Source organism: Echinops telfairi, unplaced genomic scaffold, assembly GCF_000313985.2.
Source record: "Echinops telfairi isolate 266 unplaced genomic scaffold, ASM31398v2 ScPeMD7_7468;HRSCAF=8506_0, whole genome shotgun sequence".
Taxonomy (NCBI): Eukaryota; Metazoa; Chordata; class Mammalia; order Afrosoricida; family Tenrecidae; genus Echinops; species Echinops telfairi.
The window spans coordinates 14658539-14681616 of record NW_022111369.1 but is presented as its reverse complement, the minus strand read 5'-3'; the positions used below and the strand labels follow the sequence as shown (position 1 = coordinate 14681616).

At 39.5% G+C, this 23078-nt stretch overlaps 1 protein-coding gene across 1 annotated transcript in view; it reads right to left on the bottom strand.

The window, feature by feature from the left end:
• The window catches only part of SLC39A8 (solute carrier family 39 member 8), a gene marked incomplete at its 5' end in the record, with an annotated part of 78423 nt that overhangs the window by 29270 nt on the left and 26075 nt on the right, over nucleotides 1–23078 (bottom strand). Inside the window, 4 exons of the mRNA XM_004703286.2 lie at nucleotides 10426–10593; nucleotides 11208–11330; nucleotides 13966–14135; nucleotides 22428–22590. Coding sequence (XP_004703343.2) covers nucleotides 10426–10593; nucleotides 11208–11330; nucleotides 13966–14135; nucleotides 22428–22590 — 624 coding nt within the window. The remainder of the gene's footprint in view (nucleotides 1–10425; nucleotides 10594–11207; nucleotides 11331–13965; nucleotides 14136–22427; nucleotides 22591–23078) is intronic.

Sequence of the window (23078 nt, the reverse complement as noted above, 5' to 3'; positions counted from 1 at the left end):
ATAACAAGAAATGAATAAAAGCAAACTTGTGACCACTCATTATATAAACAGATGTTATAACTTTCCTGGTAATCAGAAACATAAAAAGCAAATCACAAAAAAATACCGTTTCATATTCATGGAGAAAATGTAAATGAAGAAAGTATAAATGAATTTAATCGTTTGGATAGAAATGTGTTGGTAAAATTACATCTGTAACTACTTTATGACCCCTTCTCATAGTTCCAGCTATAAATCCCCACCTTTCTCACCAGAAGTTCAGTAAACAATTGTTCCAAAGTCCTTACAATATACATTACACAAAATTAATTAGTTAATCTTCTGTCTATGCTAAATGGCAATATAGGACCCATTGAAGAAGAGAGAAATCAGTCATTTAAGTTGCTGTCTGTGAAGTTTTTTCGTCTCACAGAACTCCAGTTAAGAAAAGCTCTAGATCGATGATTCGGAACTGAAATTACAACTTACCCAGAGGCATTTAGAAATGTCAAAGTAATGGGTGCTTTTTAGTTGTTATTAATGACCCAAATGGTGCTCCTGACAGATTGTACACCAGGAGCCATAAATGCTTAATATCCTCCTATGCCCTGGGCATTCTACACAAAACTGGGTCTACCCACGATACCTCAGCCTCAGCGCACGCTGAACCAGCACGAAGAGCAGAGTGTCAATGGCAGCACTGTTGGTAATAGTAAAAAGCTGGAAAGAAATCAAGTATCATTATCCAGGGAAATGGATAAACACATCGTAAATCCATGCAGGTAATATAAACGATGTCAACTGCAAGGACTAAAATATGGACCCCAAAAAAGTAAGTTGCAGAATAAAAGGCCCACTATAATAGTTTTTGAAAAGGCTCAGAACTGCAGAATAATTTATTGTTTGGGAGTACATAGGTAAATCATGTTAAAGGAAATATGAATCGCTATGGTTGAATGAAATTCTTGATGACACTGATGAGATATGGCCATACAATGAGTGGCTATAAAGCAAGGGAAATGGGGGAACTACTACTAGAGGCAGCAGCATCGATGAACCTCACAAGCCAAATGACGAGTGAATGAAACCTGACCCAAGTCCTTTCTGGGAAAACTATGCGACGACGCTGTGATAATTCGTAGTGCTAGTTAACCTTTGGGGGGAAAGGACATAATCACTGGGAGTGGGGGGGACGGGGAGGAGACACAAAGGAAACCTCAGAAGTGTGGGCTATATTCTTTGAAAAAATAGACCATATACTTTGAAATATAGTATATACTTTGAAAAATCCACAGAGGCATATATATAATGCCATTTGTGTACGTTTCCGCATTCAGTTTTGCCTCAATCAAAATATTCACTTAGAATTTAATCGCTGTACCCCATGATTCCCTCATTTCTACTATCACTTCCATATTCCCCCAGATAACTAACCCAGCTCAGATACTCAGCATCATTTTTCGTCACTCTTGGCTTCTTTCTAAACCCCCGCAGACCAATTCTAGCCAAGAGTCATCCATACTAATTCAAACTTTTATCAAGTTCAACGTTCCTTCTTCTTTACTACCAACAGAAAACAAACTCTCTCTTTTCTCCCTTTCCTGGTGTTTCTGTAAAACAAGTTAGTAACCAATTAGTTTTGGGAGTGTTACTCAGTCTTACAAAAGCCTTCTGTCCACTTCAAGTGAGGCACTGAAAATGGCATTTTAAAGATCCTTCGGTAATCAAAATGTGGGAGAGAAGTCAGTCAGAATTTCTTTGATTAAGTCCTGACTGATGTCTTTAAGGTATTTCTTTACTCAACATAAATTATATATGAGCAAGGTGATCCACAAGTGGGAAAGAAAGGCCTCATTTGCTTCGATTTCTATCCCATAACTCAAAGTTTCCCAATATTGAAATTATGTTTGCATAGGTCTAAAAGCACATAACACTGGATTTAAAATTATAAGCTCCCACAAAAATATCCACCTTGTTCATATTTATCAATTAACTGATTTAAAGAGTCAAAACAGGTCAGTCTTAAGTTTCTCCTCTTACTGGATTCCTATACGAAGTTTTGGGGCACATTTCCATCTAAGAACAGCAGAAGTCATTCTGAAAGGAGGGCTCGCCTTTGCGGCCAGGTCCTTGGGCAGCTCGCAAGAGCGCGGTTTTAGATTTGACTCCGGTGACGCGATCTTCCTCACTGTGCTCGCCCATCACTCCAACGACCACGTTCACATTTTATGACATGCAATTTTCATCTGGATAATCTCAATAATATTTCCAAAATCAGATTTTAAAAACCACAGCAGTAACGGCAACCTGGTGTTCAATTTTAAGAGATTTGATGAGACCCAGTTATTTCAATGTATTCAGTTGTTTTGATTATTTTAATTATGTATGACAATAAATTTATACATCATTAATACTTTAGTATTTCAATGGCCTTTCAGATGAACTGACCGTGTCCAGTTGTGACAGATCCAGTTGGCTGTACTGGGAGCATAGTTGAATAGCTAACTGTTAAAAGAATTGGTGGTGCAAGACTGATGATATCATCATTTAAATGGCAAACGGAATTGGGCTTTCCAGTTCTGTTCCATTGACTGAGAGCAAACGTTTCAAGTTCTCTCAGTCTATTGGCAGATGGTAAATGGCAGGCTTGCAGGTATTTACGTTAGAAGATTGTCTTTATTACCAAATGGCCCACACGCATTAAAGATTACGTTGTCATTTCTTGGAAAAGTAGGGGAATGGTTTTCAAAGGAGGAAGGGCATATCAAAAAGATGAGAAAGCATGAAATTCTATTGTATTTATTCTTTCACTATACTATTCTAAAATATTGGGAAAATATACAAACAGGTACAAAAGCCTTTTCTGTTTAATAGCTTAAAAATCCTTTTTTTAAGCATGATGAGCATAAGGAAGCCTATGGATTTGAAGGTTATCCTCAGAGAAATGAAAGTCTAAACACTGTTTAAGCATCCAGTGAGGTCACTAGAATAAAATTTTAAAAGAGAAAAGAAATTTGGTAATTTTTTTGCAAAAAGAGTCATTAATATTCATCACATGCTTACAATGTGTCAGACACAATAGTATGTACTTGACCCAAATTAAATTAATTTTCACAAAAATTCAGGAAGGATGGATTTTCACTCTTCATTTAACATCTGAGCAAACAAAGGCTCATGGATGTGATTTAATTTTCCTAAAGTCACACAATTAGCATGTTTGATTGTTATGACATGAACAATAGCTTTTGTTTCTCCAAAGTCCTAGCTTCTTCCTCCACCCAGAGCTCCTGCCACGATGGAAGGAAATTTCAGGAAAATACTAGAAAAGTGTCAGCTAAATGTCAGGGGAATCAGGTAGTAGTACACAACTGAAACAACCTGATGAAAATCTTAAATGGGAGGGGATGTATTCAAATAAAATATCTGCCTTTATATTCCTACATTTTAACTTTGCAAGTTGGCTAAAATACAAAAATCCCCCAGGGTTTGGGAAAATAAAAGAAGAATGAGCATTAGAAATATAACAGGGTGCTTAGAAAAATCATGTATGTCATTCCAGGAAGAATTTTTGGAAAATAGGCTAATGTTTTTAAAATAATGTATCAGTAAGTATCTGGGCAGGTATTCAGATGGCAGGGGAAGAACATAGAGGCGAGGGAGCACGTGGGAAGAATAGGTAGTGTAATATAACTGTCGTCAGCATGGCCCCGGGAGCCGGAATGCCCAGGCTAAGTCTTACTCAGTTCCCGTGTGGTGTTGGGTAAGTTACTTCTTGGTGTATCACTTCCCTCATCTCTGCAATGGAGATAATCATTGTCCATGCATCCAAGGGTTGTTGCTATGGGATTAAATGAATTAGTAAGCGTAACGCACTTAAGATCATGTCTATGCACAGTTTAGTGTTAGCCAGTCTTTGGACAAGCTAGACAATGTAGGGATGGGGATGATTTAAAAAGAAGTTTAGGAATGTCCAGGTCGGAAAAACAAATACTTAAGCCAGCTTGTAGACACAGGGAGAAACACAGAGTCAGGGATGCCCAGGATAACTACAAGACAGTGTGCGGAAGAGGAACATGCTTGCAGACACTGAGCCCAGAAAAGAGAGAGAACCCAAGTTCTTCTGAAACGGAAGGGAAGACAGAAAAGAACGACGAGGACCAAGAACACTTTCCAGGAAGAGAGACAGCAAAGCTGACACAGATCCCTAATAATGATCGGTCTCCTCCCTCAGTAGGAAAAGCAGGAGTGAGAATTTTGTGAGGTGAGGAAAGAGTTCAGAAGAACTACACTTGAAAATATGAAAGGTGTTAACTAACGATGAATGAAAACACGGTGATTATAATGAAATGATAAGCTGAATTCATGGTGGATTCAAGCACCCATTTTCATGAGACAAATGTACAGACTAGAGCCTGGCAGAATGGCCGCGGGGCGGGGAGGGGGGAAGGGCGGGAAGCTCACTGACATACAGTTTATTCCAACTCATAGGAACCTAAAGGGCAGAGTAGAACTGCCCCTGAGGGTTTCTGAAACTGTAATTCTTTATGGGAGTAGAAAGCCTCCTCTTTCTCCAGTGGAGGCCCTGGTGGTTTCAAACTGCTGACCTTGCAGTTAGCAGTCCAATGTGCAACCCATGACACCAACAGTGTTGAGGATATTTTAGCAACAACCAAAAAGTCAAGACATACCCAGAATTCCTCTACATGTTTATCTGGCTACCAGGTCTGCCTTCAGTTAAACAAGCTTTTCTATATGCACTAATCAATCAAGATCAATAAAAGCCACTTCTCAGGTCGCGGGGAGGAGATGAGCCAGTCAGGGTGCAGTGTAGCAACGATGAAACATACAACTTTCCTCTAGTTCTTAAATGCTTCCTCCCCACCATCATGATCCCAATTCTAGCTTAAAAATCTGGCTAGACCAGAGGATGTACACTGGTACAGATAGGAACTGGAAACACAGGGAATTTAGGGCGGATGATCCCTTCAGGATCAGTGGTGAGAGAGGTGATACCAGGAGGGTGGAAGGAAGGTGGGTAAGAAAGGGGGAACTGATTACAAGGATCTACATGTGACCTCCTCTGTGGGGGATGGACAACAGAAAAGTGGGTGAAAGGAGACATCAGACAGTGTAAGATATGACAAAATAATAATTTATAAATTATCAAGGGCTCATGAGGAAGGGAAGAGCAGGCAGGGAGGGGGGAAATGAGGAGCTGATACCAAGGGCTCAAGTAGAAAGCAAATGTTTTGAGAATGATGATGGCAACAAATGTACAAATGTGCTTGACACAGTGGATGTATATATGGATTGTGATGAGTTGTACAAGCCCCCAATAAAATGATCTAAAATAAATAAAAGCCACTCCTCATATAATTTTATTTCTTCTCTAGTTTAAAATCACTTGTTAATGAACAGCATAAGGTGAAATCATTTATTTGTTTTTAAGTATTTTGATGTTCATAAATGAGAGGATTTAAAATGTCAAATAATCTTATGGTGAAATATAGCAAAGTGGAGACACGTATTTATTGCTACTCCCCACTGAAATTCCCTAAAATAAAGGAATTAAAAAAAGCTATAAGGCCACAGGCCCAAAAGAAAGCTACAGAACACCACAAGTACGAAATGCACTAAGAGCGAAGTGGCCGCAAAGGGGTATTTCTTTTAGGAGATAGAGAGAAATGAGACCCGCCTAAATTGACAAGGGGTGAAATCAAGAGAAAGACAGTATAAAAGACCTGCGCCTGCAGACAGACACGGGAAAAGGAGCGGCTCTAGAAAAATGAAAGGGAACGGAAGGGGATGGGGAAGACGAGCACATTGCAAACGTGCTCAAGAACTGCAGGTGTCAAATAACCCCACAAATAGTAGGCCTACGTTTTAAAAAAATGAAAGAAAACCATTGCAACTCTTTAGAGAAAAAGTCAAACTCCAGATCCCCAGTCCCAAGCCAGTGCAACAAGGCAGCCACCCTTGCTGATGATGACTGGGTATTTATTTTCTCTTGGGAGGATCAAACCTCAGCGACCCACTATTGAGAGTCACTGTACCGTAGAGAAGCGGGCCAAGTAGTTCTCCTGTCGCTTCACCTACCATCTCACTCGACAAAATAGAAATCTGCTCCTCCCTTCTCGCATACAGGAAGGTATCAAAGACCCCAACCACATGGGAGTAGTGGGGGTAGAGAGAATTAACCCCACAAAAGGCTTCCCAACAAGTTTTTTTTATTTCATTTTTGTAAAAAATAATAATTACTTTCCAATTTCTCTGAAAAACATGGCATATTTCGTTTATGTTTTGGAAAAGCAGAAATGTCTTTTTCGGCCCCAAAGCCGAGAACACTGTCAAATGTAAAATTAACTACTGTATGACAACTTACTGAATAAATGAAGTATATTTAAAATCTGTTCGATTATCATAGGGACCCAAGCTCTTCAAACATGTTATCTTTATATTGTGGATTTATCACTTCATATCTGTCACTAACCAAGTAATTCTCCCCAAATTATGCAACTTAATTCCACTTCGCTATACCTCAATATTAAAGAGTAAAATTCCCAAGTCAACCTCTCTTACTAGGAAAATAAGCATGTCACTTTATTTTTATTAGATTATGTTTCTAAATGGAATTCTTAAATGCAAACACGGGGATTTCATTTAGAAAACAAGAGACAGGTCTTTCACCGCTGGGGGAAAAAAATGAGCCAGATGGTCCCTCTAGTGGTCATAAAGAAGTAACAGATGTCCCAAACAGAGGAGAGAGAGGGAGAGGGGAAAAGAGAGAGGAGAGAGGGGAGAGGGGAGAGAGAGAACTTTATGTTTGAGGATTCAAGACCATCTTTCTAAAGGTGTGGGCTTGGGGGCAAGGCGCAAAGGGCAACGGATAGAGACCTCCCAGCTTCACAAATAACAGGGAGAAAAGAACAAGGCACAGGGTGCGGTATAAAGCCTTACCTAGTGGCAATAACTGGAGGAAGGCACCCGGGTGGCGTAGGAGGTTAGGAATTGGGTACAAACCATTAGGCACAGCAGTTCAAACCCACTAGCTACTCCACGAGAGAAAGATGAGGCTTCCTACCCCCATAAAGGTTCCCAGGTTCAGAAACACGCCAGGGCCTATCTGCTCAGTCCTTCAGGGTTGCTATGAGTCTGAATCCACTAGGTGGCAGTGAGTTTACATGACTGATCTTTTCTCACCACTCAAGTCTCTGCTGGCCCTTTGAGAAACCTTTGCTGAATCACCAGCCGAAAAACAAAACGCAAAACAAAACCTCTGCATGTCATCCTCACCTTGTTTTATGTTCATGGAATTAGTTATTGCTACCTGGTAGTTTCGTGTCTCACGTTTTCTATTGTCTGTATCTGCTGGATATACCAAAGATCCATAGTGTTTGCTTCTGAGTTCTCAGTGCCAAGGACAAAGTCAGCATAGAGCAGGTACTCAAAAAATATTTGCATTGGACACCTTATCTGGAAAGACCAGTCGCTGAAGAGGGAAATTGTGCTTGGTAAAACAGAGGGTCGGTGAAAGAGAGGAAGACCGTCCATGTGATGGATGACATTGTGACTGCCACCAATGGTGAGGATGGCGCGGGGCGGGGCAGTGTTTTGTTCAGTTGTGCATGCACTTGCTTGATGACACCTAACAACAACAATAAATATTTATTGAATGCAATAATAAAAGCCTAGACTCTAGCACTACTGCTAGAAGTGGAGTAAGAATGGATTCTAGGTTGACACGCATTCATCTTTTGTCATGATGCTTAGCTAGACTGCAAACATGTCTTCTCGCCATAGCAAATCTAGAATCTGAAGAGTTATTCATTAATGTTTAAATCGGCAACACAATTGATTAGCACTCCTTGAGTCACTAGTCAGCAAATTTAACCATAATTTTTCCATTATCTATTATTTTATAAAATTGTGCATAAGGAGATGAGAATCTTGTTATACAATTCAAGGACAATTTTTTATTTGCATCTCACTATGCTGTTGCATTAAGTTATAGCATCGGAAAACAATGTCCTTTGACCAAGTTTTCTTCAACATTAACCAAATAAATATTTACCATGTTAATGAATGCCATGATTTGTTTCTAATAGAACAGTAACATGTAGAAAATAGTACAGCAAAGTATCTAAGGGCACGGGCTACACACATCAGATGACTTTGGTATAAAGCTAAGCGTCACTACTTAGAAATGATGTGTCCTTGGGTTGACAATTTAAACTCTCCAACCCACAACCTCCTAATTATAACTGTAGTTCTCCCTCATGAATTATGTCGATCAAAAGAAGCAATTCATCTCAAGTCTTTAATACATGATGATTATTTTTAAAAACCATAGCTAAAATTATTCATTTGAACATTTCTACATTTTTTCACACTATTGACTGAAAGTATCATTTAGGATTTTATAAAAAAAGTAATTCCTTAATCAATTGTGAAGAATTATATGACCACTTAAATTTTCTTTACAGAAAGAAACCCAAGTCACAATCATTAATTGTAATAACTTCTTTTCAGCTTTTTTCCCTAAAAGCTAGCTTTCCTTTTGAGTTTACATGGTTTTTTTTTCTCTTTTGTATTGTTTACTTCAATAACATATAGTTCTTTCATTTACAAAAGCAGCGGCCAGTGGCCTTGGAGAAGCAATTTGAAATTTAAAGTTTCTTTTTTTTTTCCATCTGTTAAATGGGCCTTGTTGTAGACACCAAAGACACTCTCATCCCAGTATCACTTTTTAAGTAACCACACCTCTGCTCCATGTGTAAGGCGCCTGATGCTTTGGGGGCCACGTGTTTGTCTGTGAACCGCAGATGGAGGATGGGGCTCTCTGCTCAGGCAAAGATGCGCAACCTCAGAACCCCCAAAGCAACCATTCTACCCAGTCCTGGGGGGCCGCTAGGAGTCAGCATCAACTCTACGGCAGTGGGAAGGAGACTCTTCTGAGAGTCATAAAAGGGACCCAATCTTCTAAACATTTATGAATCGTCTTTGGTCAGGAAAAGTCTTTCGAAGGAATTTCTGGGTTAGTACTGAGTGGGTCTGTTCCTGTTTTTCCAGGGAGAGAACACGTACAACCTAAATCTCAGGAGTTGCTATTAGTCCTGTTTCTGCTGATGGAGGGAGTGGTCCACAGTGAGAGAAAGAAGGAAGGTAAGTTCTTGAGACAAGAGGAGACCCGGTCTCAATAGCAGTGTTGATTGTGTGGCTCTTGCTATTTCAGTCTGCTGTTTCCATCAGACACTCAGGATCCTTCTAATAAGTCTATGTTTGATAAATAATTTGAGTTTGATTTCTACCACAGCACCAAACTAGGTCTACTATGGAGAAAATAATTCCTACTTTAAGCTGTCATTAAAATATGAAGTAAAATAATTAAATGACTAGCATATTAAACTCAAAAAAATCAAACCCATTACCCTCAACTTGACTCCGATTCATAAGGACCCTAGAAGATCGAATAAGATTTCCAAGGCTGTGATCTTTATGGAAGCAGACTGGGACAAATACGTTCTGTGGAATGGCAGCTGATAGTTGGAAATCACCAAACTTTTGGTTAGCACCCAAGTGTTTGAACTAGTGAGTCACCAGGTCTCCTCCAAGCATATTAAGTGATAGATTGCATTTGCTGTGGGAAAGAAATGCATCTATTAAAATAATTTTGAAGATGGGAATATAAATTCTAAATCTGTTAATGGGCACAGTTTAGGTGGCTTGAAAATCTCCTTTCTTCTTGAAGTTTCAAAATCACCTAAAGGGATTCTTTGGCTTTGAATGTCGAAAGAATTGCCACAGATGAGAAACGCTATGAGTGAATTCTGCTACAAAGCATTGCATAATTTTGAGATATTCTTCCATAGTTAAGCATTCTGAGAAAGTAGTGAAGCTCCAGGCCCAGAGAGACACAATTTCTTGCTTATTTCACTTGTTTAAAGTATACATGCCAGGGGGAAAGAAGAGAATTATGCCCATTTTATGCCATTTATCGTATATACTCTAGTATAATCCAACCTGAATATCAGCCAAGGCACCTGATTTTACCATCAAAACTGAATTAAAAATGTACTGAAAAACTCAGCTTATACACAAGTATATACGGGGTACCCCAAATATCCAATAATAAATCATATATATACTATATATATAATATTGCTTTGACTGCATTTGCAGCATTTTATATGGTATAGAAAGCCTGGTGTGGTAATGGTTTGAGTGTTTGGCTATTAACCAAAAGGTGAGCACTTCAAACCCACCGGACACTCCATGGGAGAAAGAAGGAGCTGTCTCCTCCCATAAAGATTTGCAATTTCTGAAAATCCAAAGGAGCAGTTCTACTCTTTCCTATAGTCGTTACAAGTCAGAAGTGTACTCAATGGCAGTGGGCTTTCCACAGTACAGAACATGTAGTACAGTTAAGCAAAAATGAAATCAACATACCTGTAGCGATACTACATTGACATTATCAAAATGGATGTGTCCATTAGGCTCTGTGACAGCAGGGTTTGCATAGCATGTCACACCATTGATGGCAGGTAATGCTTTGGGTTGATGATTTTTTTCTTGAGCAGGACCAAAGTCATCATTTGCGAAGTGAGTATGATCATTCTACATGGGAGGAAAAGAAAGCAAGGGTTATAGAAAGAAAAAATAACAGATGATTGGCAGAGATAATATAGTAGAATTTACTCCTTTTTATTTGTGAGGAAAGTGCTATGCTTATTCTATATATGCCACCTTTTTATATTTATGAAATTTCTCTTCTTTTGAGCATATTATCACTTAGTCTCTGTTGATTCCTCTTTCTTATTAGGCTAAATATAGGAAAGAATAAAGATTATGCATATCTTTCATTTGACATTAAATACTTGTCAAGATCTATACTGTAGTCAAATAATTTTCTTATATTTGTCAGCTCAAGGAGGATTCCAAAAGTTCATGGGAAAATCTCACTCTTTTTTTTAAAGTGGAATATTTTTTTTCCTTCTCAAAAAAAAACTTTTGTTATGAGTTAGGAAGGTTTCCAAAGCTTACATAGGTTTTACATTCCATTGGTCCACACAGTTTTTGATGCCCGCTCATCTATTGAGTCATTTCTTCCTCCTCCAACTCACAAATCAAATAACTGTACCGTTCACATAGTCTAGACTAAAATCTGGCCCTCTAGGTACCTACACAAAGTCACTCTTGTTTGTACAATTTCAAACGTGAAGTCTACTTACTTGACCATATGTCTTCAGTAACATCTTCAGCATTCTCTCAACAAAGAAAAATATGTAAAACCCACCAAACACAGCAGCTGCTTTTTCAACATAGTTGTCAACTTTGGGATTGAATCCAAATGCCTACGGAAAGAAACAATGGGAATTCCAGTAAAACCAGTCAAAAACTTCATTCGATCACTGGAAAGCAATACCGTATGTTCTCGGTGAACACTTTTACCAAAGCCCTCAGCCATCCTCACATCCTAGTATATTACGTTTCCTTGCCAGAACCACAAAGCAACAACTCTGAAATGTGAAGATTGGAAGGAAGAGCCGGGAGCCCTACAAACAGAGAACGTCTCATGAAACTAAGCCACAAAAGGACTTCCTGCCAAGTGCACAGGGTTAGGAAAGGAGGAGGATGAAACAGGGTAACACAGGACAGAAGTAGAATACGTGGTGGTCGCTATAGTGAGGGCACTGCAATGATGACTTGAAGCAAAATGTGTATGAAAGACTGTAAAATTGTTGATCTGTTCTGTACACCTTCACCTAATTCACAATGAAAATGCAAGGAAAGGGTCTTCTAGTTCCCTAGGGATGACACCTAGAGGAATGTCGCATTAAAAACCAGACTTGCAACAGCAAAGAAACAGCACTGATTCCCATCTTCAGAAGATGGGATTCGATCTAGGCAATGAAGATAAATAAGATGTAAAGGACTCACTTTCTCTAAAAATAATGTATTGGCCTATCATTTCCAGGATCGGTATTTTTACATAAATATGACAAGCCATTTGGATTACTGTTTTCCCAAGACAGGTCCTCTTATATCTAGTTGATCCTGGTAAGTCCTAAAGCGATAAAGGATGGCACTCAAGAATGAAAAAGAGAGACTGGATTGATATCTCACACACACACACACACACACACACTATACAAAGGAACTCATCCATTTTTATACGGGCAAATGGGCTAGAGATGGAGTTTGAGGTTATAAAGAGACAAGATGTCCCTCATGGACAAGGAGACTAGACCTAATATAACTGAGTAGAGGAGAGAGAAATATGTGACTAGCCACTGCTATCCACTGTCCCACACATTCTAAGGCTCCCCTTAAGGCAGCAATCTAGGTTCCTGTGGCCAGATACCAGTGCAGTGCAAAATGGCATAAAAATATCTACTACATATATCAGAAAGCTTCAAAACATTGGTGGAAAACTCTCATTATCTTTTCATTTAGTTTTTCCATGAATTTTTTGAAACCTTCTTCTATTAAACATAATTTATGAAATAAAGTGAAACAAGACAAAGGAACAACTTTTGCCAAAAGAAGAGAAGGAATTCTGCATGGAAATGTGAGAACTATTGTAGAGCGTGGATTTGTTGGTATTTATGTAATTCTCTGATCACATCTATGATTCCTTAATTATCATAGAAAGGCAAAAGCACATCCACAAATGCTTTTGAACGGGGTTCTCATTTTCCTGATAGACATTTGCAACAAAATCAGCCTCAAAATAATAACGGTAGGCTTTCCAGCCTACGAATGGCATCAGTTTAAGTGGCCCACACATCCCATGTGAGATAGACACACTTACACATATGTGATTGGATACATGAATTATATTAAATGCAGTAGATGCATAAGTACATTGTACAGACTACATGTTTTATATCAGAAAATATGTGTGATAGCCCCTATCTTTATTACTGGATAATGACATGATTATAAACAAGTCACCTAACCCCCATGACTTGAATTTCTCTTCTTGATGTAAATGCTCTTCTTGGTCCTTTCTGCATGACCTAAGCAGTGGCCCTGCCACTCTAGTAGCCAGCTAGGAAGACTGAACGACATTGCATTTGTAATTTTCTAAAACCTGTGAGATGAGGTTGGCTCCCATTTTGACATTCTATTTTCTCCTGGTTCATGGGGAAGTGTCTCCATGTGTGGGTGCATGTGGGAGCAGGGAGATAAGGTTCGTGGCTGAACAGATTGTCTCCACCAGTATGACCAGGTATCGTCCCCCTCAGAGGCTCCCTCCTCTCAATGTCCCTTCTCCTCAGCAGCGTCTTTCCCTTTCTCTGCATCTCACCCACTTGCCTTCCTGGTTCCGTTCCTCCCTGAGAAGGCCACAGCACAGATTTTGAATAAAACGCACATGTGATTTGCTAATTAGTTGAACAGTGGACTGCAGTCAATGTCAGATCATTAATGTGTTTTTATCAAAGCAAACATAAAACCGAGTTACTGTTTATTTTTTGGACCTGAATTGATTATTCGCCACCCACCCCCAATAAAGGCAAGAAAGGACAAGAAGAGGTGTCTCAATCATTCTTCAATCGATTCTCCAGCCTTTCAGAGCTGCCATCCATTCAAGAGGCGATTCTTGTGGTGTAGTATCAGCAAAATTGACGTTGCATTGTCTTCAGGAAATAAATAAAGAGTAAAGAACCGTGTGTGGACAAATTAAATGTGCCAAATGCAAAGCAGAATAAAGTTTTAAGGCTCTCGGTGGTGGCCCAGTGTGGTCTGAGCACGTACTGCGGCTGGCCTGCTAGAATGTTAGTTTTGTCTCTACCGCTGGCTTCGACAGCAGCTTGGGACAAGCTTTTATGTGTGCGCTGATTCAGCATTCTCTTACTCAAAACACTATAAACCAGATCATAAAATGCTATGACAATTATGGAGGCTGGAAATGTACTCAAACGTTTAGACAGAAAAAAAGTTATTATTATTATTATTATTATTCACACAAACTAACATCCTTACCTCTGGAATAAGTTGAAAAATCGCATTTGAAAACAAGGTCCCAATAGCCAGTCCCACAAAATAGGTCAAAACTTTAGGGAAATAAGGTTTCTTTATAAATGGCGTCAAAACCAATCCGAGGAGAGATGCCAGATTAATAATTGTCACTGACAGGAATCCATAGCCCCAAACTGTGCCGGGAAGAAAAATAGAATAGACCTCAGTCAGCACAAATGAGGCAAATTAATCCTTATTGTTCATTAAACTTGACACAAGTCTTCCTCAAAACAACAGTCTTCTATATGAAAATCATAAAGTAAAGGAGGACTATGAATATTGCATAATAAAAGCATCGCAAAAAATGCCTGTGCTTTAATCAATCTTAATCATCACTGTGGAATCAAAGAACATGATAACTAAAAGAGACCTTGGAGAAAAATCTAGACTCTTGACAAGCAATCTTTGGCCACAGGTTCCAAACTGTATTCACCTACCTAGTCATCTGAGCTCAAGGACTGGTTTAAAGCTCTGTCTACAGAGGAATATAGAGACAGTGCCACTTCCTACCATCTGGCATGATGTTTGGAAGGTGCAGGTAAAGATGGGGAAGGATGAGTCATCTTTAAGTGGACCAGAGCTGCTTACACTAAGCTTGTCATAATTACTTCTCTGCAGGCACCAGCGTACAGCACTTCCTGGAGGGGGGGGGGGCAGCTGCTTAGTCCGGAGTTGAGACCTCAGCCCCAGGCACTGAACACGCCAGAAGTGAGTATGTGGGGGGAGGAAGCAGCAGCTCAAACTGTCAGGCCCAAGCTAAGGGAGAGGGCGCCCTGGTGACAGAGGAACCCTTTTACCTCTCTATTCCCTGAACCTGGCACTCAATAGCTAGTCAATAAAGGTTGCTATCCTAAGGTTGACAGCAAGTGCTATGTAGGGCCGGTGGCCTTGGAGCTCAGTTTGCCCCTCATGATCATGAATGCCTGCGTTCACTCGCTGCCATCAGGTGGATACCAACTAATGTCGACACCAGGTGTGTTAAAGTAGAATGTGCTTCAACGGATTTTCAACGGCTGATTTTTCAGAAGTCGGTTGGCAGGTCTTTCTTCTGTGGAAATGAGAGATAATCTTGAGCTTCAAGTCCTCTGGTTAACAGACAAGTACATTCATTATTTGCACCCCTCGGGTACTCCCTCGTTCTCATAGAGGGGTTGCTGTAAGGATGCGATGGGCATGCAAATGGCACCGACTGTTTGACTCTTGGACATCTGCCTATAGAACAGTGCAGGCTGAGGTCCAATGTGGCCTCTGGGATTGTGCAATAACTCTGTGGTTTTGCCTATGGCCCTGCACACTGGGCACAAAGTACAATATGAAAGATCAGAAATCTGACTCTGCATTCCCACTGCTTTAAAATGCCCTGGAAATGTTTTCAAAATTAAAGTCACTTAACAATACCACCTAATCATGGACTATCCAGCGATATCTAACACACAGTGAGTGTTTGCCAGGGATTTGGGTACATAATTCATGGGTATTAATGCATTTGATCCACACAAAAAAACTTTAAGAAGTAGGAATTATTTTTTTCCCTCCTTCCTACACTTGAGGAAATCAGAGCCTCTGGAGTTCAAATGGGATCGCATAGACAGCTGGACTTTGAATCCGGGATTTCTGGCTCCAGTGCCCTTGCTTTTCAGCAACATGCATTATGACTTCCGTGCAGGTGATCTTACTGCAAACACAAGCCCAAGGGACTCAGCAAAACTGGGAACACTTTAGCCCGAATTGTACTTCATGAATACCAAGTTGCTCGCCATTATTCTTATCTGAGAGAGTCTGCCTACAAATAAACATAGCAAGTGCTCATAAAACACAGGATGGAACTAATCTATAGTTCCTGACGAGGAGTTTATGATTGAGGAGCTGCTGGGATACCCATACACCAACACAGAGTAGCATATGCTAAGTGCCCAATGAAAAGCACAGACAACTGTTACGATGAAACCCCACAGTGATCTCACCACTGACCGAGTCTTTATCGTCTCCTGACACCTTCCTATCAGTTCCAAACTCCTGACCCTACCCTACAAAGTCGTCCTGCAGTCCACCTGCCCTGTGTTTATCAGGACCTTTTCACGGGAACAATGCTACCCAGTCTCTAACTTTCTAGTAGGGTTTTCAACCCCTCATTGTCCCCCATTGGGGACCTACATGTGGTTTCTTGTTTAATTCTTGTTCAAAGCGTTTTGTTCATGAAGACGAAAACTAGCAAAAGGCATCAGTGATGACAGCACCACATGATCGCTAAATTTTAGATGCAAGAAAATGCAAATATGATGCTAGCTATATTTTCATAAGGAGTTCAGGTGGAGTCGTGGCTTAGGCATTGGACTGCGAGCCACAAAGTCAATAGTTCAAACCCACCTGCCCCTTTGCAGGAGCAAGAGGAGACTTTCTACTCCTGTTTCGATGTACAATCCTGTCCTGTTCTGTAGGGGCACGATGAATCAGCACTGACTCAGTGGTAGAGAATTTGGTTTGGATGATATTTTCACAGCATTTTTTTTAAATAACAAATGAGTAGAAAGAATTAAACTATTTTTAAAGAGCAATATATAGTGAATAGCAATTGTACATTTCTTGATATGACTGAACTATCGAATGGTATGGTATCTGGATTATGTCCCAATAAAATGGTTTTTTTCTTTAATGTTAGTTTTTTTGGAGTTTTTTAATAGTAAGTGCACCATGATATGAATATAGTTCATTTAGTTGTTATACAGTGTAAAGAACCACTGACCAGCAGTCAGGATACCTGGGCTTTATTCCCACATCCAGTATCTTGCCTATAAGCAGTCTTTATCTCTCGGAAGCTTGCATTTATTTATATCATTAGCTGTATTGGGGAATTGGAAAATATCTCAGAATAAGTATCAAATTATATTATTATTATACATATTTTTAATTAAATACTATTTTGTGTCTTCTTATTAAGAAAAGGCTAGGCAACCTTGAGAACTTAATTTATTATCAATTTTTTGCCGACATCAATGTGAGTTACACACATCTGAAAGGTAACTCCATAATCATAGAATCTAAGGTGCCTGTGACATAAGACTGCTCTATCTTTCCACTGAAACATCAAGGTATTCCTAAAACCTGTGTACCATGATTCTTTCAGATGGTTTTGATTTTGATTTTCAGTTGCCATGAATGGACTCAAAATTGAGTATTAAATCAGTACTTATACCAAAATATCCAGTGCATTTAATTATTTCAAAAAATCATATTCATATGGAGAAAAATAGGTTTATGTGGGTTGAGACATGAAATAATATTATTAACACATTTATCATAAGAACACACACACACACAAAAAAAAGTGTGTTTTGCCTGCTCTATGCCAGGCACTGTTTTAGGCACTTCAATATACTAGCTATTTGATCATCTCACTCGTTCTATAAGGAAGGTAGTATTAACATCCATATTTTACACGGAGGTATCTGAAACACAGGGACAGTAAATAAGTCTTGGATCGCTTCTAAGAGCCACTTCTGCCTTTATCAGGCCCCCTTGGTGATGCCACTGGGTGGAGAGAACACTAGAAGTCACTGTTAGAGGCAGTGAGGTATGGTATACAGAGGAATTCACAAAAGTTTTGTGAAGTGTTTTAAAAGAAATGTGTCAGTTTTATAAAAATATCCCTGTATGAATGATAATGACAAAATATTTTTCATAAGCTCAGCTTACATTTAAATACACCTGTAAGGCATGCACGCCATGCTAATTTGCTTTGTGCGCCTTCTAATGTACTTTGGTCAGAGCTGTCATTATGACCCAATTACAACGATGCTTGGAATCATGGGGTTTCATTTGCACAACATGACTGGCAGATGCTATAATTTTTGTCTGTTGATGTTTTATAGTTGCTGATGTCAAATATTCTGGTGTTTTACCTACAGTGTTGTAGTAATTCGTATTTGTGAACTTATGTCGATATCTTTTTGATAATAAAAAGTTATTAAACAAAAAGAGAAATTTTAAAGTCACTACAAATTGTGATTCACTGTAGAAAAGGTTTTCAAACTGACTTTGCTGTCATTCATATAATGTAAGAAATATTATATTTAAGCTATTTGCAACTGCCTCTATCACCTCTTATTTAGGAATCAGCATGAATAATGAACACTTCCGAGGATTTGCGGTGGCCTGTTTGTGGGGCAGCCCCATGGAGGAGGAGAGACACACGAGGCACCACACGAGGCAACACCAACCTAAGAATGCCGCCGGGTCTTCTGTCCAAATACTGGCGTCTTACTGGTATTACACTTAGAGTTGTTGACATTCCCATTTTAGGACTTTGCAGTGTTGACCCTAGAATTCTCTCTATCATTTCCTGCTTATCAGTTCTGTGTTTCCACTGCCTAAATCCCACCTAGTTCCACCTCTTAAGTCGCATTTAGTTCCTGAGTAAATTGGGCACACAGGGATAAAACCCAGTTTGAGCATCAATAATTAACCAGTACAGAGTCCAGCTGCTTTTTCTTAAGCCCCACTTCCTGAACTCAGAATTATGTACATGTTAGATATATTGTATTTATTTAAAAGACTCTGAGTGACAAAATGCCTTAGGTGCACTACGAGAACCCAGTCATCTAATCATATTAAGAAACTTTTATTTGTTGTTGTTAGTTGCTGTGAGTCGACTTCCACTCATTGCAATCTTGTTTATAATTGACCGAAAGATTCACTGCCCGGTACTGTCTGGGTATGTTTGAGGCCATTGTTACAATTAATATGTCAGCCTTATGAGCAACCTGACGTGTCCACCCGTGAGAAAGGAACTACTGTTCCAGCCATGCTGTGTGAGACATCCCAGACAGGAAGAGGTCAAGTCGCATGCCCCACATGGCTAGGAAATGACGAGCTGTGTTTGGACACAGGTAGTTGATGTCAGAATCTATGTTTTCACTGTCTTTGGTTATTAGCAAACGTTAATATGTGTCACCAGTTGCTAAGTTGAGGTTTTAATATAAAAGGTATCATAATTAAATAGAGTTGTAGAAATCTCAACATATTCTCATTTAATACACACACTGGAAAAATATTTTCTTAAACCACTAGCCTGGAAAGTAATTCCATTCACCAAACTTGATACTTATATTTATCATATTTGTCCTTGGTGATTTTCCTTCTCTGCACATATGAATAAGGAATATACAGGAGAACACGCAATCTGAAATTGAGAGTGCCTCCTTTGGAGCTTGGTTCTACTATCTACAAGTTGTGCAATTTGGAGCAAATGACCTTAACATCGATGTGCCTTGGTTTCTTAACTCATTGAGTTGTATGAAGTTAATACAAGGGGGCTCCAGAAAGCTCATGGAAGAATCCTTTTTTATTATCTTGCAATTCCATTTTTCAACAAACTTTTAGAGTCTCATACATGTAAAGTATTTGGAAGAGTGTCTGGTATATTAAAAATGCATAATTGGTGCTGACTAATATCATTGTTATTATTTTCCTGTATGTATACGTATATATGTATGTATATGTATATTCATATATACAAAGGAATCTAAAAGTGTGTAAAGTGGCCCCTTCCTTTCCTGACATCTCCCTTTGCTTCTTTATTTATAGTCTCATCAAAACTTTATCTATTATTCCATTCAATGAACTTGCTCAGTGCAGAACTTTTCCATACCATCTCTGGGATGACAACTATCCAGCCTCAATCTCTCATCTGCGCTCCAAATGTGTACATGTACTACCCCCCACTGGACCCCACTTATGTATCTACGTCAACCACTGACTGGGTTGTATCCAGCATGATGCTCTTGGTCTTCCCCTTCTCCTTCCTAACCAGCAAAGCGCTCCTCTCCGGTCTTCTCTATCTCAGAAACCATCTACCCGCTTTCTCTTGCTCAGACCTTGACGTATCCCTCCTTCCTCCAATCCAATCTAGAGGCGATGTCAGCACTACCTCCAAAAATCTACCCTGTGCCTGATCACATCTCCCAGGTCACTCCCTCCCATCTCAATCTAACTCACTAACATGTCTAGCCTAAACCTTGGCAAAAACTTCTTGACCAATGTCTTTGCACCTGACCCATGCCCTATTAAAATCCACTCTTCAAAGCATATCTAGAGAACCCTTACACAAATCAAAACCTAGAGTAGCTTCACACCACATTTAGAATAAAATCCAGTTAACCCTTCCCACACTCTAGAGATCACCTCCCCGCACCATCGCTCCCGCCCATTCTGTCCAGACACAGGCCTGCTGGCTTTTCATACCCAGACCAAGCCCATTCCTAAGCTTAGGAGGGCTTGCTCCTCCGCACCGCCCCCCCCAAATGGAATAAAACTTTTTCTTTTTCTTCTTTTACAGAACAACATTATCACCTTCAAATTACTCTCCATTACACTTAATACATTTGTCAAATGTGCAATTCCATTCTTGGAAACATTTTCAAACTCATTGATTTGGATGGCTAACAGAACCTCCCTCGTGTTTTTTTCTTCGCCCATTCTACGTCATTAAATCGCTGTCCTTTCATGTCCCTCTTCATTCTTGGAAACAAAAAGAATTCACACAAGAAAGATCAGATGAGTAAGATGTGTGGGGCAAGAGAAGCAAGCTGTTCTTTGCCAAAATCGGGCATACTGAGATGGCTGCGTGGGCAGGTGCATTGCTGTGGTGGCAAAAGCAGCCCCCCCATCTGCCACCAATCAGGCCTTTTTTTTCTTTTTGGTCATACACTGTTATGCAATCTTTTCAGAACCTTTAAAGCAGAAAGCTGGATTAACAGTCTGGCCTCGTGGAACAAACTCCAACATTTTCTTCCGTTCGGGCAGTTAATAGACATCCAGAATGAGGTTTGTCAGCAATCAATATTTCACCTTTTTTTGAAATGAGAAAAACGCTCGTACCCTTGAGGTTTTCCCATAGCACTGTCTTTGTAAGCTATCTTCAATGTCACAACAGTTTCTGAGGCATTTTCCCCAAGCAGGAAACAAAATTTCACCGAGCTACTTGCCCATCACAAAAAAAAATGAGGTTCCAACAAAACTGCTTGTACGAAAACATTCACTGTGACCCGAGAGAACCTTCCCAGGTGATGCCCAGGGTCGCTCTAACTCAGAGGGAGTTGCTCATGCTCGCCTAGTGGGGAACATGTGTACCAGGTACCATGAGAGCCCTGCGCCTGCACCAGGCCAGGATCTTGTAGCTTTCCCTCGGCCGAGAATGTTCCTGCCATTCTCCTCTTCCTCAATCAGAATGCTGCTCAAATGCTATGTCAGCAGAGAGGCGCTCTTTGACCTGTCTAAAGCCATGCTAAGCCCCACCTCCTTCTAGCACTCTGGAGCTCTATTAGCATTTACTTGTTTGTTACAACGTTTATTGTCTCTCTTCTCTGCTACACTGTAAATCCTCAAAGCAGAAGGAATTTCTTCTTATTCCTTAATGAATACACAATGCATAGGAGATTGCTTGCCATGTAATTCAATGAAAACATGATAAATGAAATATCCATGTGAGTTAAGATCATTTCAGGACACACGCATGCAAACGTGCATAACTAGCAAACAGACCCCCTAAACAACAACTGGTTTATTTCATTGTGAAAAGTAGACTTCTCCAGGTTTATGTACATATGAACTTTATACCAAACACAGGCTTGTTTTCTTATATTTTAATGACTTACTGTAAAGGCATTAAAATCTAAGGAAATGAGCATGTGTTTCATTCTGTTGTGTAGTGGGTTGCTATGGGTCAGGATCAGATTGATGGCCCCTAACAACAGCAAATTACACCTTAAAAATTACACTTAATAATTTTAGGGATTTTCTTTAAATTATGAAAATTGAAGCAATTCAATGCTTTAAGATTTAATCTACCAGTATGTCATTCCCTGACCAACTAACTGATAATTATAAATAATTTTAAATATATGATAAGAAAAGGTTAATATAGATTAAATGATCAATTATGGGCCAAATGTTTAATGTGCAATCCAATATGGACACCATCATGTATACAGTATTTAAAATCACGAATTAAATTTTATTTATGTTTCTAAGGGGTTCCAAATATAATTTTGACTCTTCAAATGAGAAAGGGCATAATTTATAAAGCTCCAATGGTTTCTGATCGTTCTTATACCAAATACTTTCAGAATATAAATATTTGTAACCAGAAATTCTGGTAACTTCATGGTTACACATTGGTCAGCAATTTGAAACCATGAAGCTCTCCACTCCCATAGTAAAGACTTAGAGTCTCAGAAACTGCCCTCCTGTCCTACAAGGTCAATCTGAGTCTCAATCAACTAGATGACAATTAGTTTGTTTGTTTGTTTGTTTGTTTGCTTAATCTATATCAACTAGTTAAAAGCAGAAAAAGAGGCATGCTAACTTCACTTCAATCTGAGCAATAAAATTTTCAATCAACTAGGAGGGGAAAAAGTAACCCAGCATACCTTCTGAAAGACCTGGTTTTGTTTGGTGCTTCAGCCTCGCCTCACAAGGGTGAAGGCTCAGTTGCTGTAAGACTGCTGGACAGATGGTAGGGAAGGTCGAGCTGGTGATCTGGGTAGAGTTTGAAAAGCCATGAAGGAAGAAGATTTCTTCAGCAGATAAACACTGAAAGATAGCATAAACAAAGTAAAAGTGTTAATATCATAAGTATCCAAGCAAAAAAAATGTATACAAGACTATTGTACCTTAAAAAACATCATTTACTTTTTATACAAAAGTTCACAACAACAGATGGGCCTCGATTTTAGCAAATAGTGAATCTGGAGAAGTCTCCAGCCTGCGACCTGACTTGGGACCTGCCAGCCTTCCTAACTACATGAGCCATTTCCTTGAAACAAAGTGGAGGTTCAAGGCCACCAGTCACTCCCTGGGAGAAAGAACAGACCACCTACCTCCAGAAAGATGACAGCCTGCAAAACCCAGTTGGGCAGTTCTATGCTGTCCTGTAGGGTCCCTGCAAAGCAGAGTCATCTTGACAGCCACGAGTTTGTTGTTGTTGTTGTTGTTAATGATAATTTATTACCTTAGCTATGAATTATGTTGACAACTCCACAGTTGATGATCACGGTTTTAGAATGCAAAAAGAAAAAAAA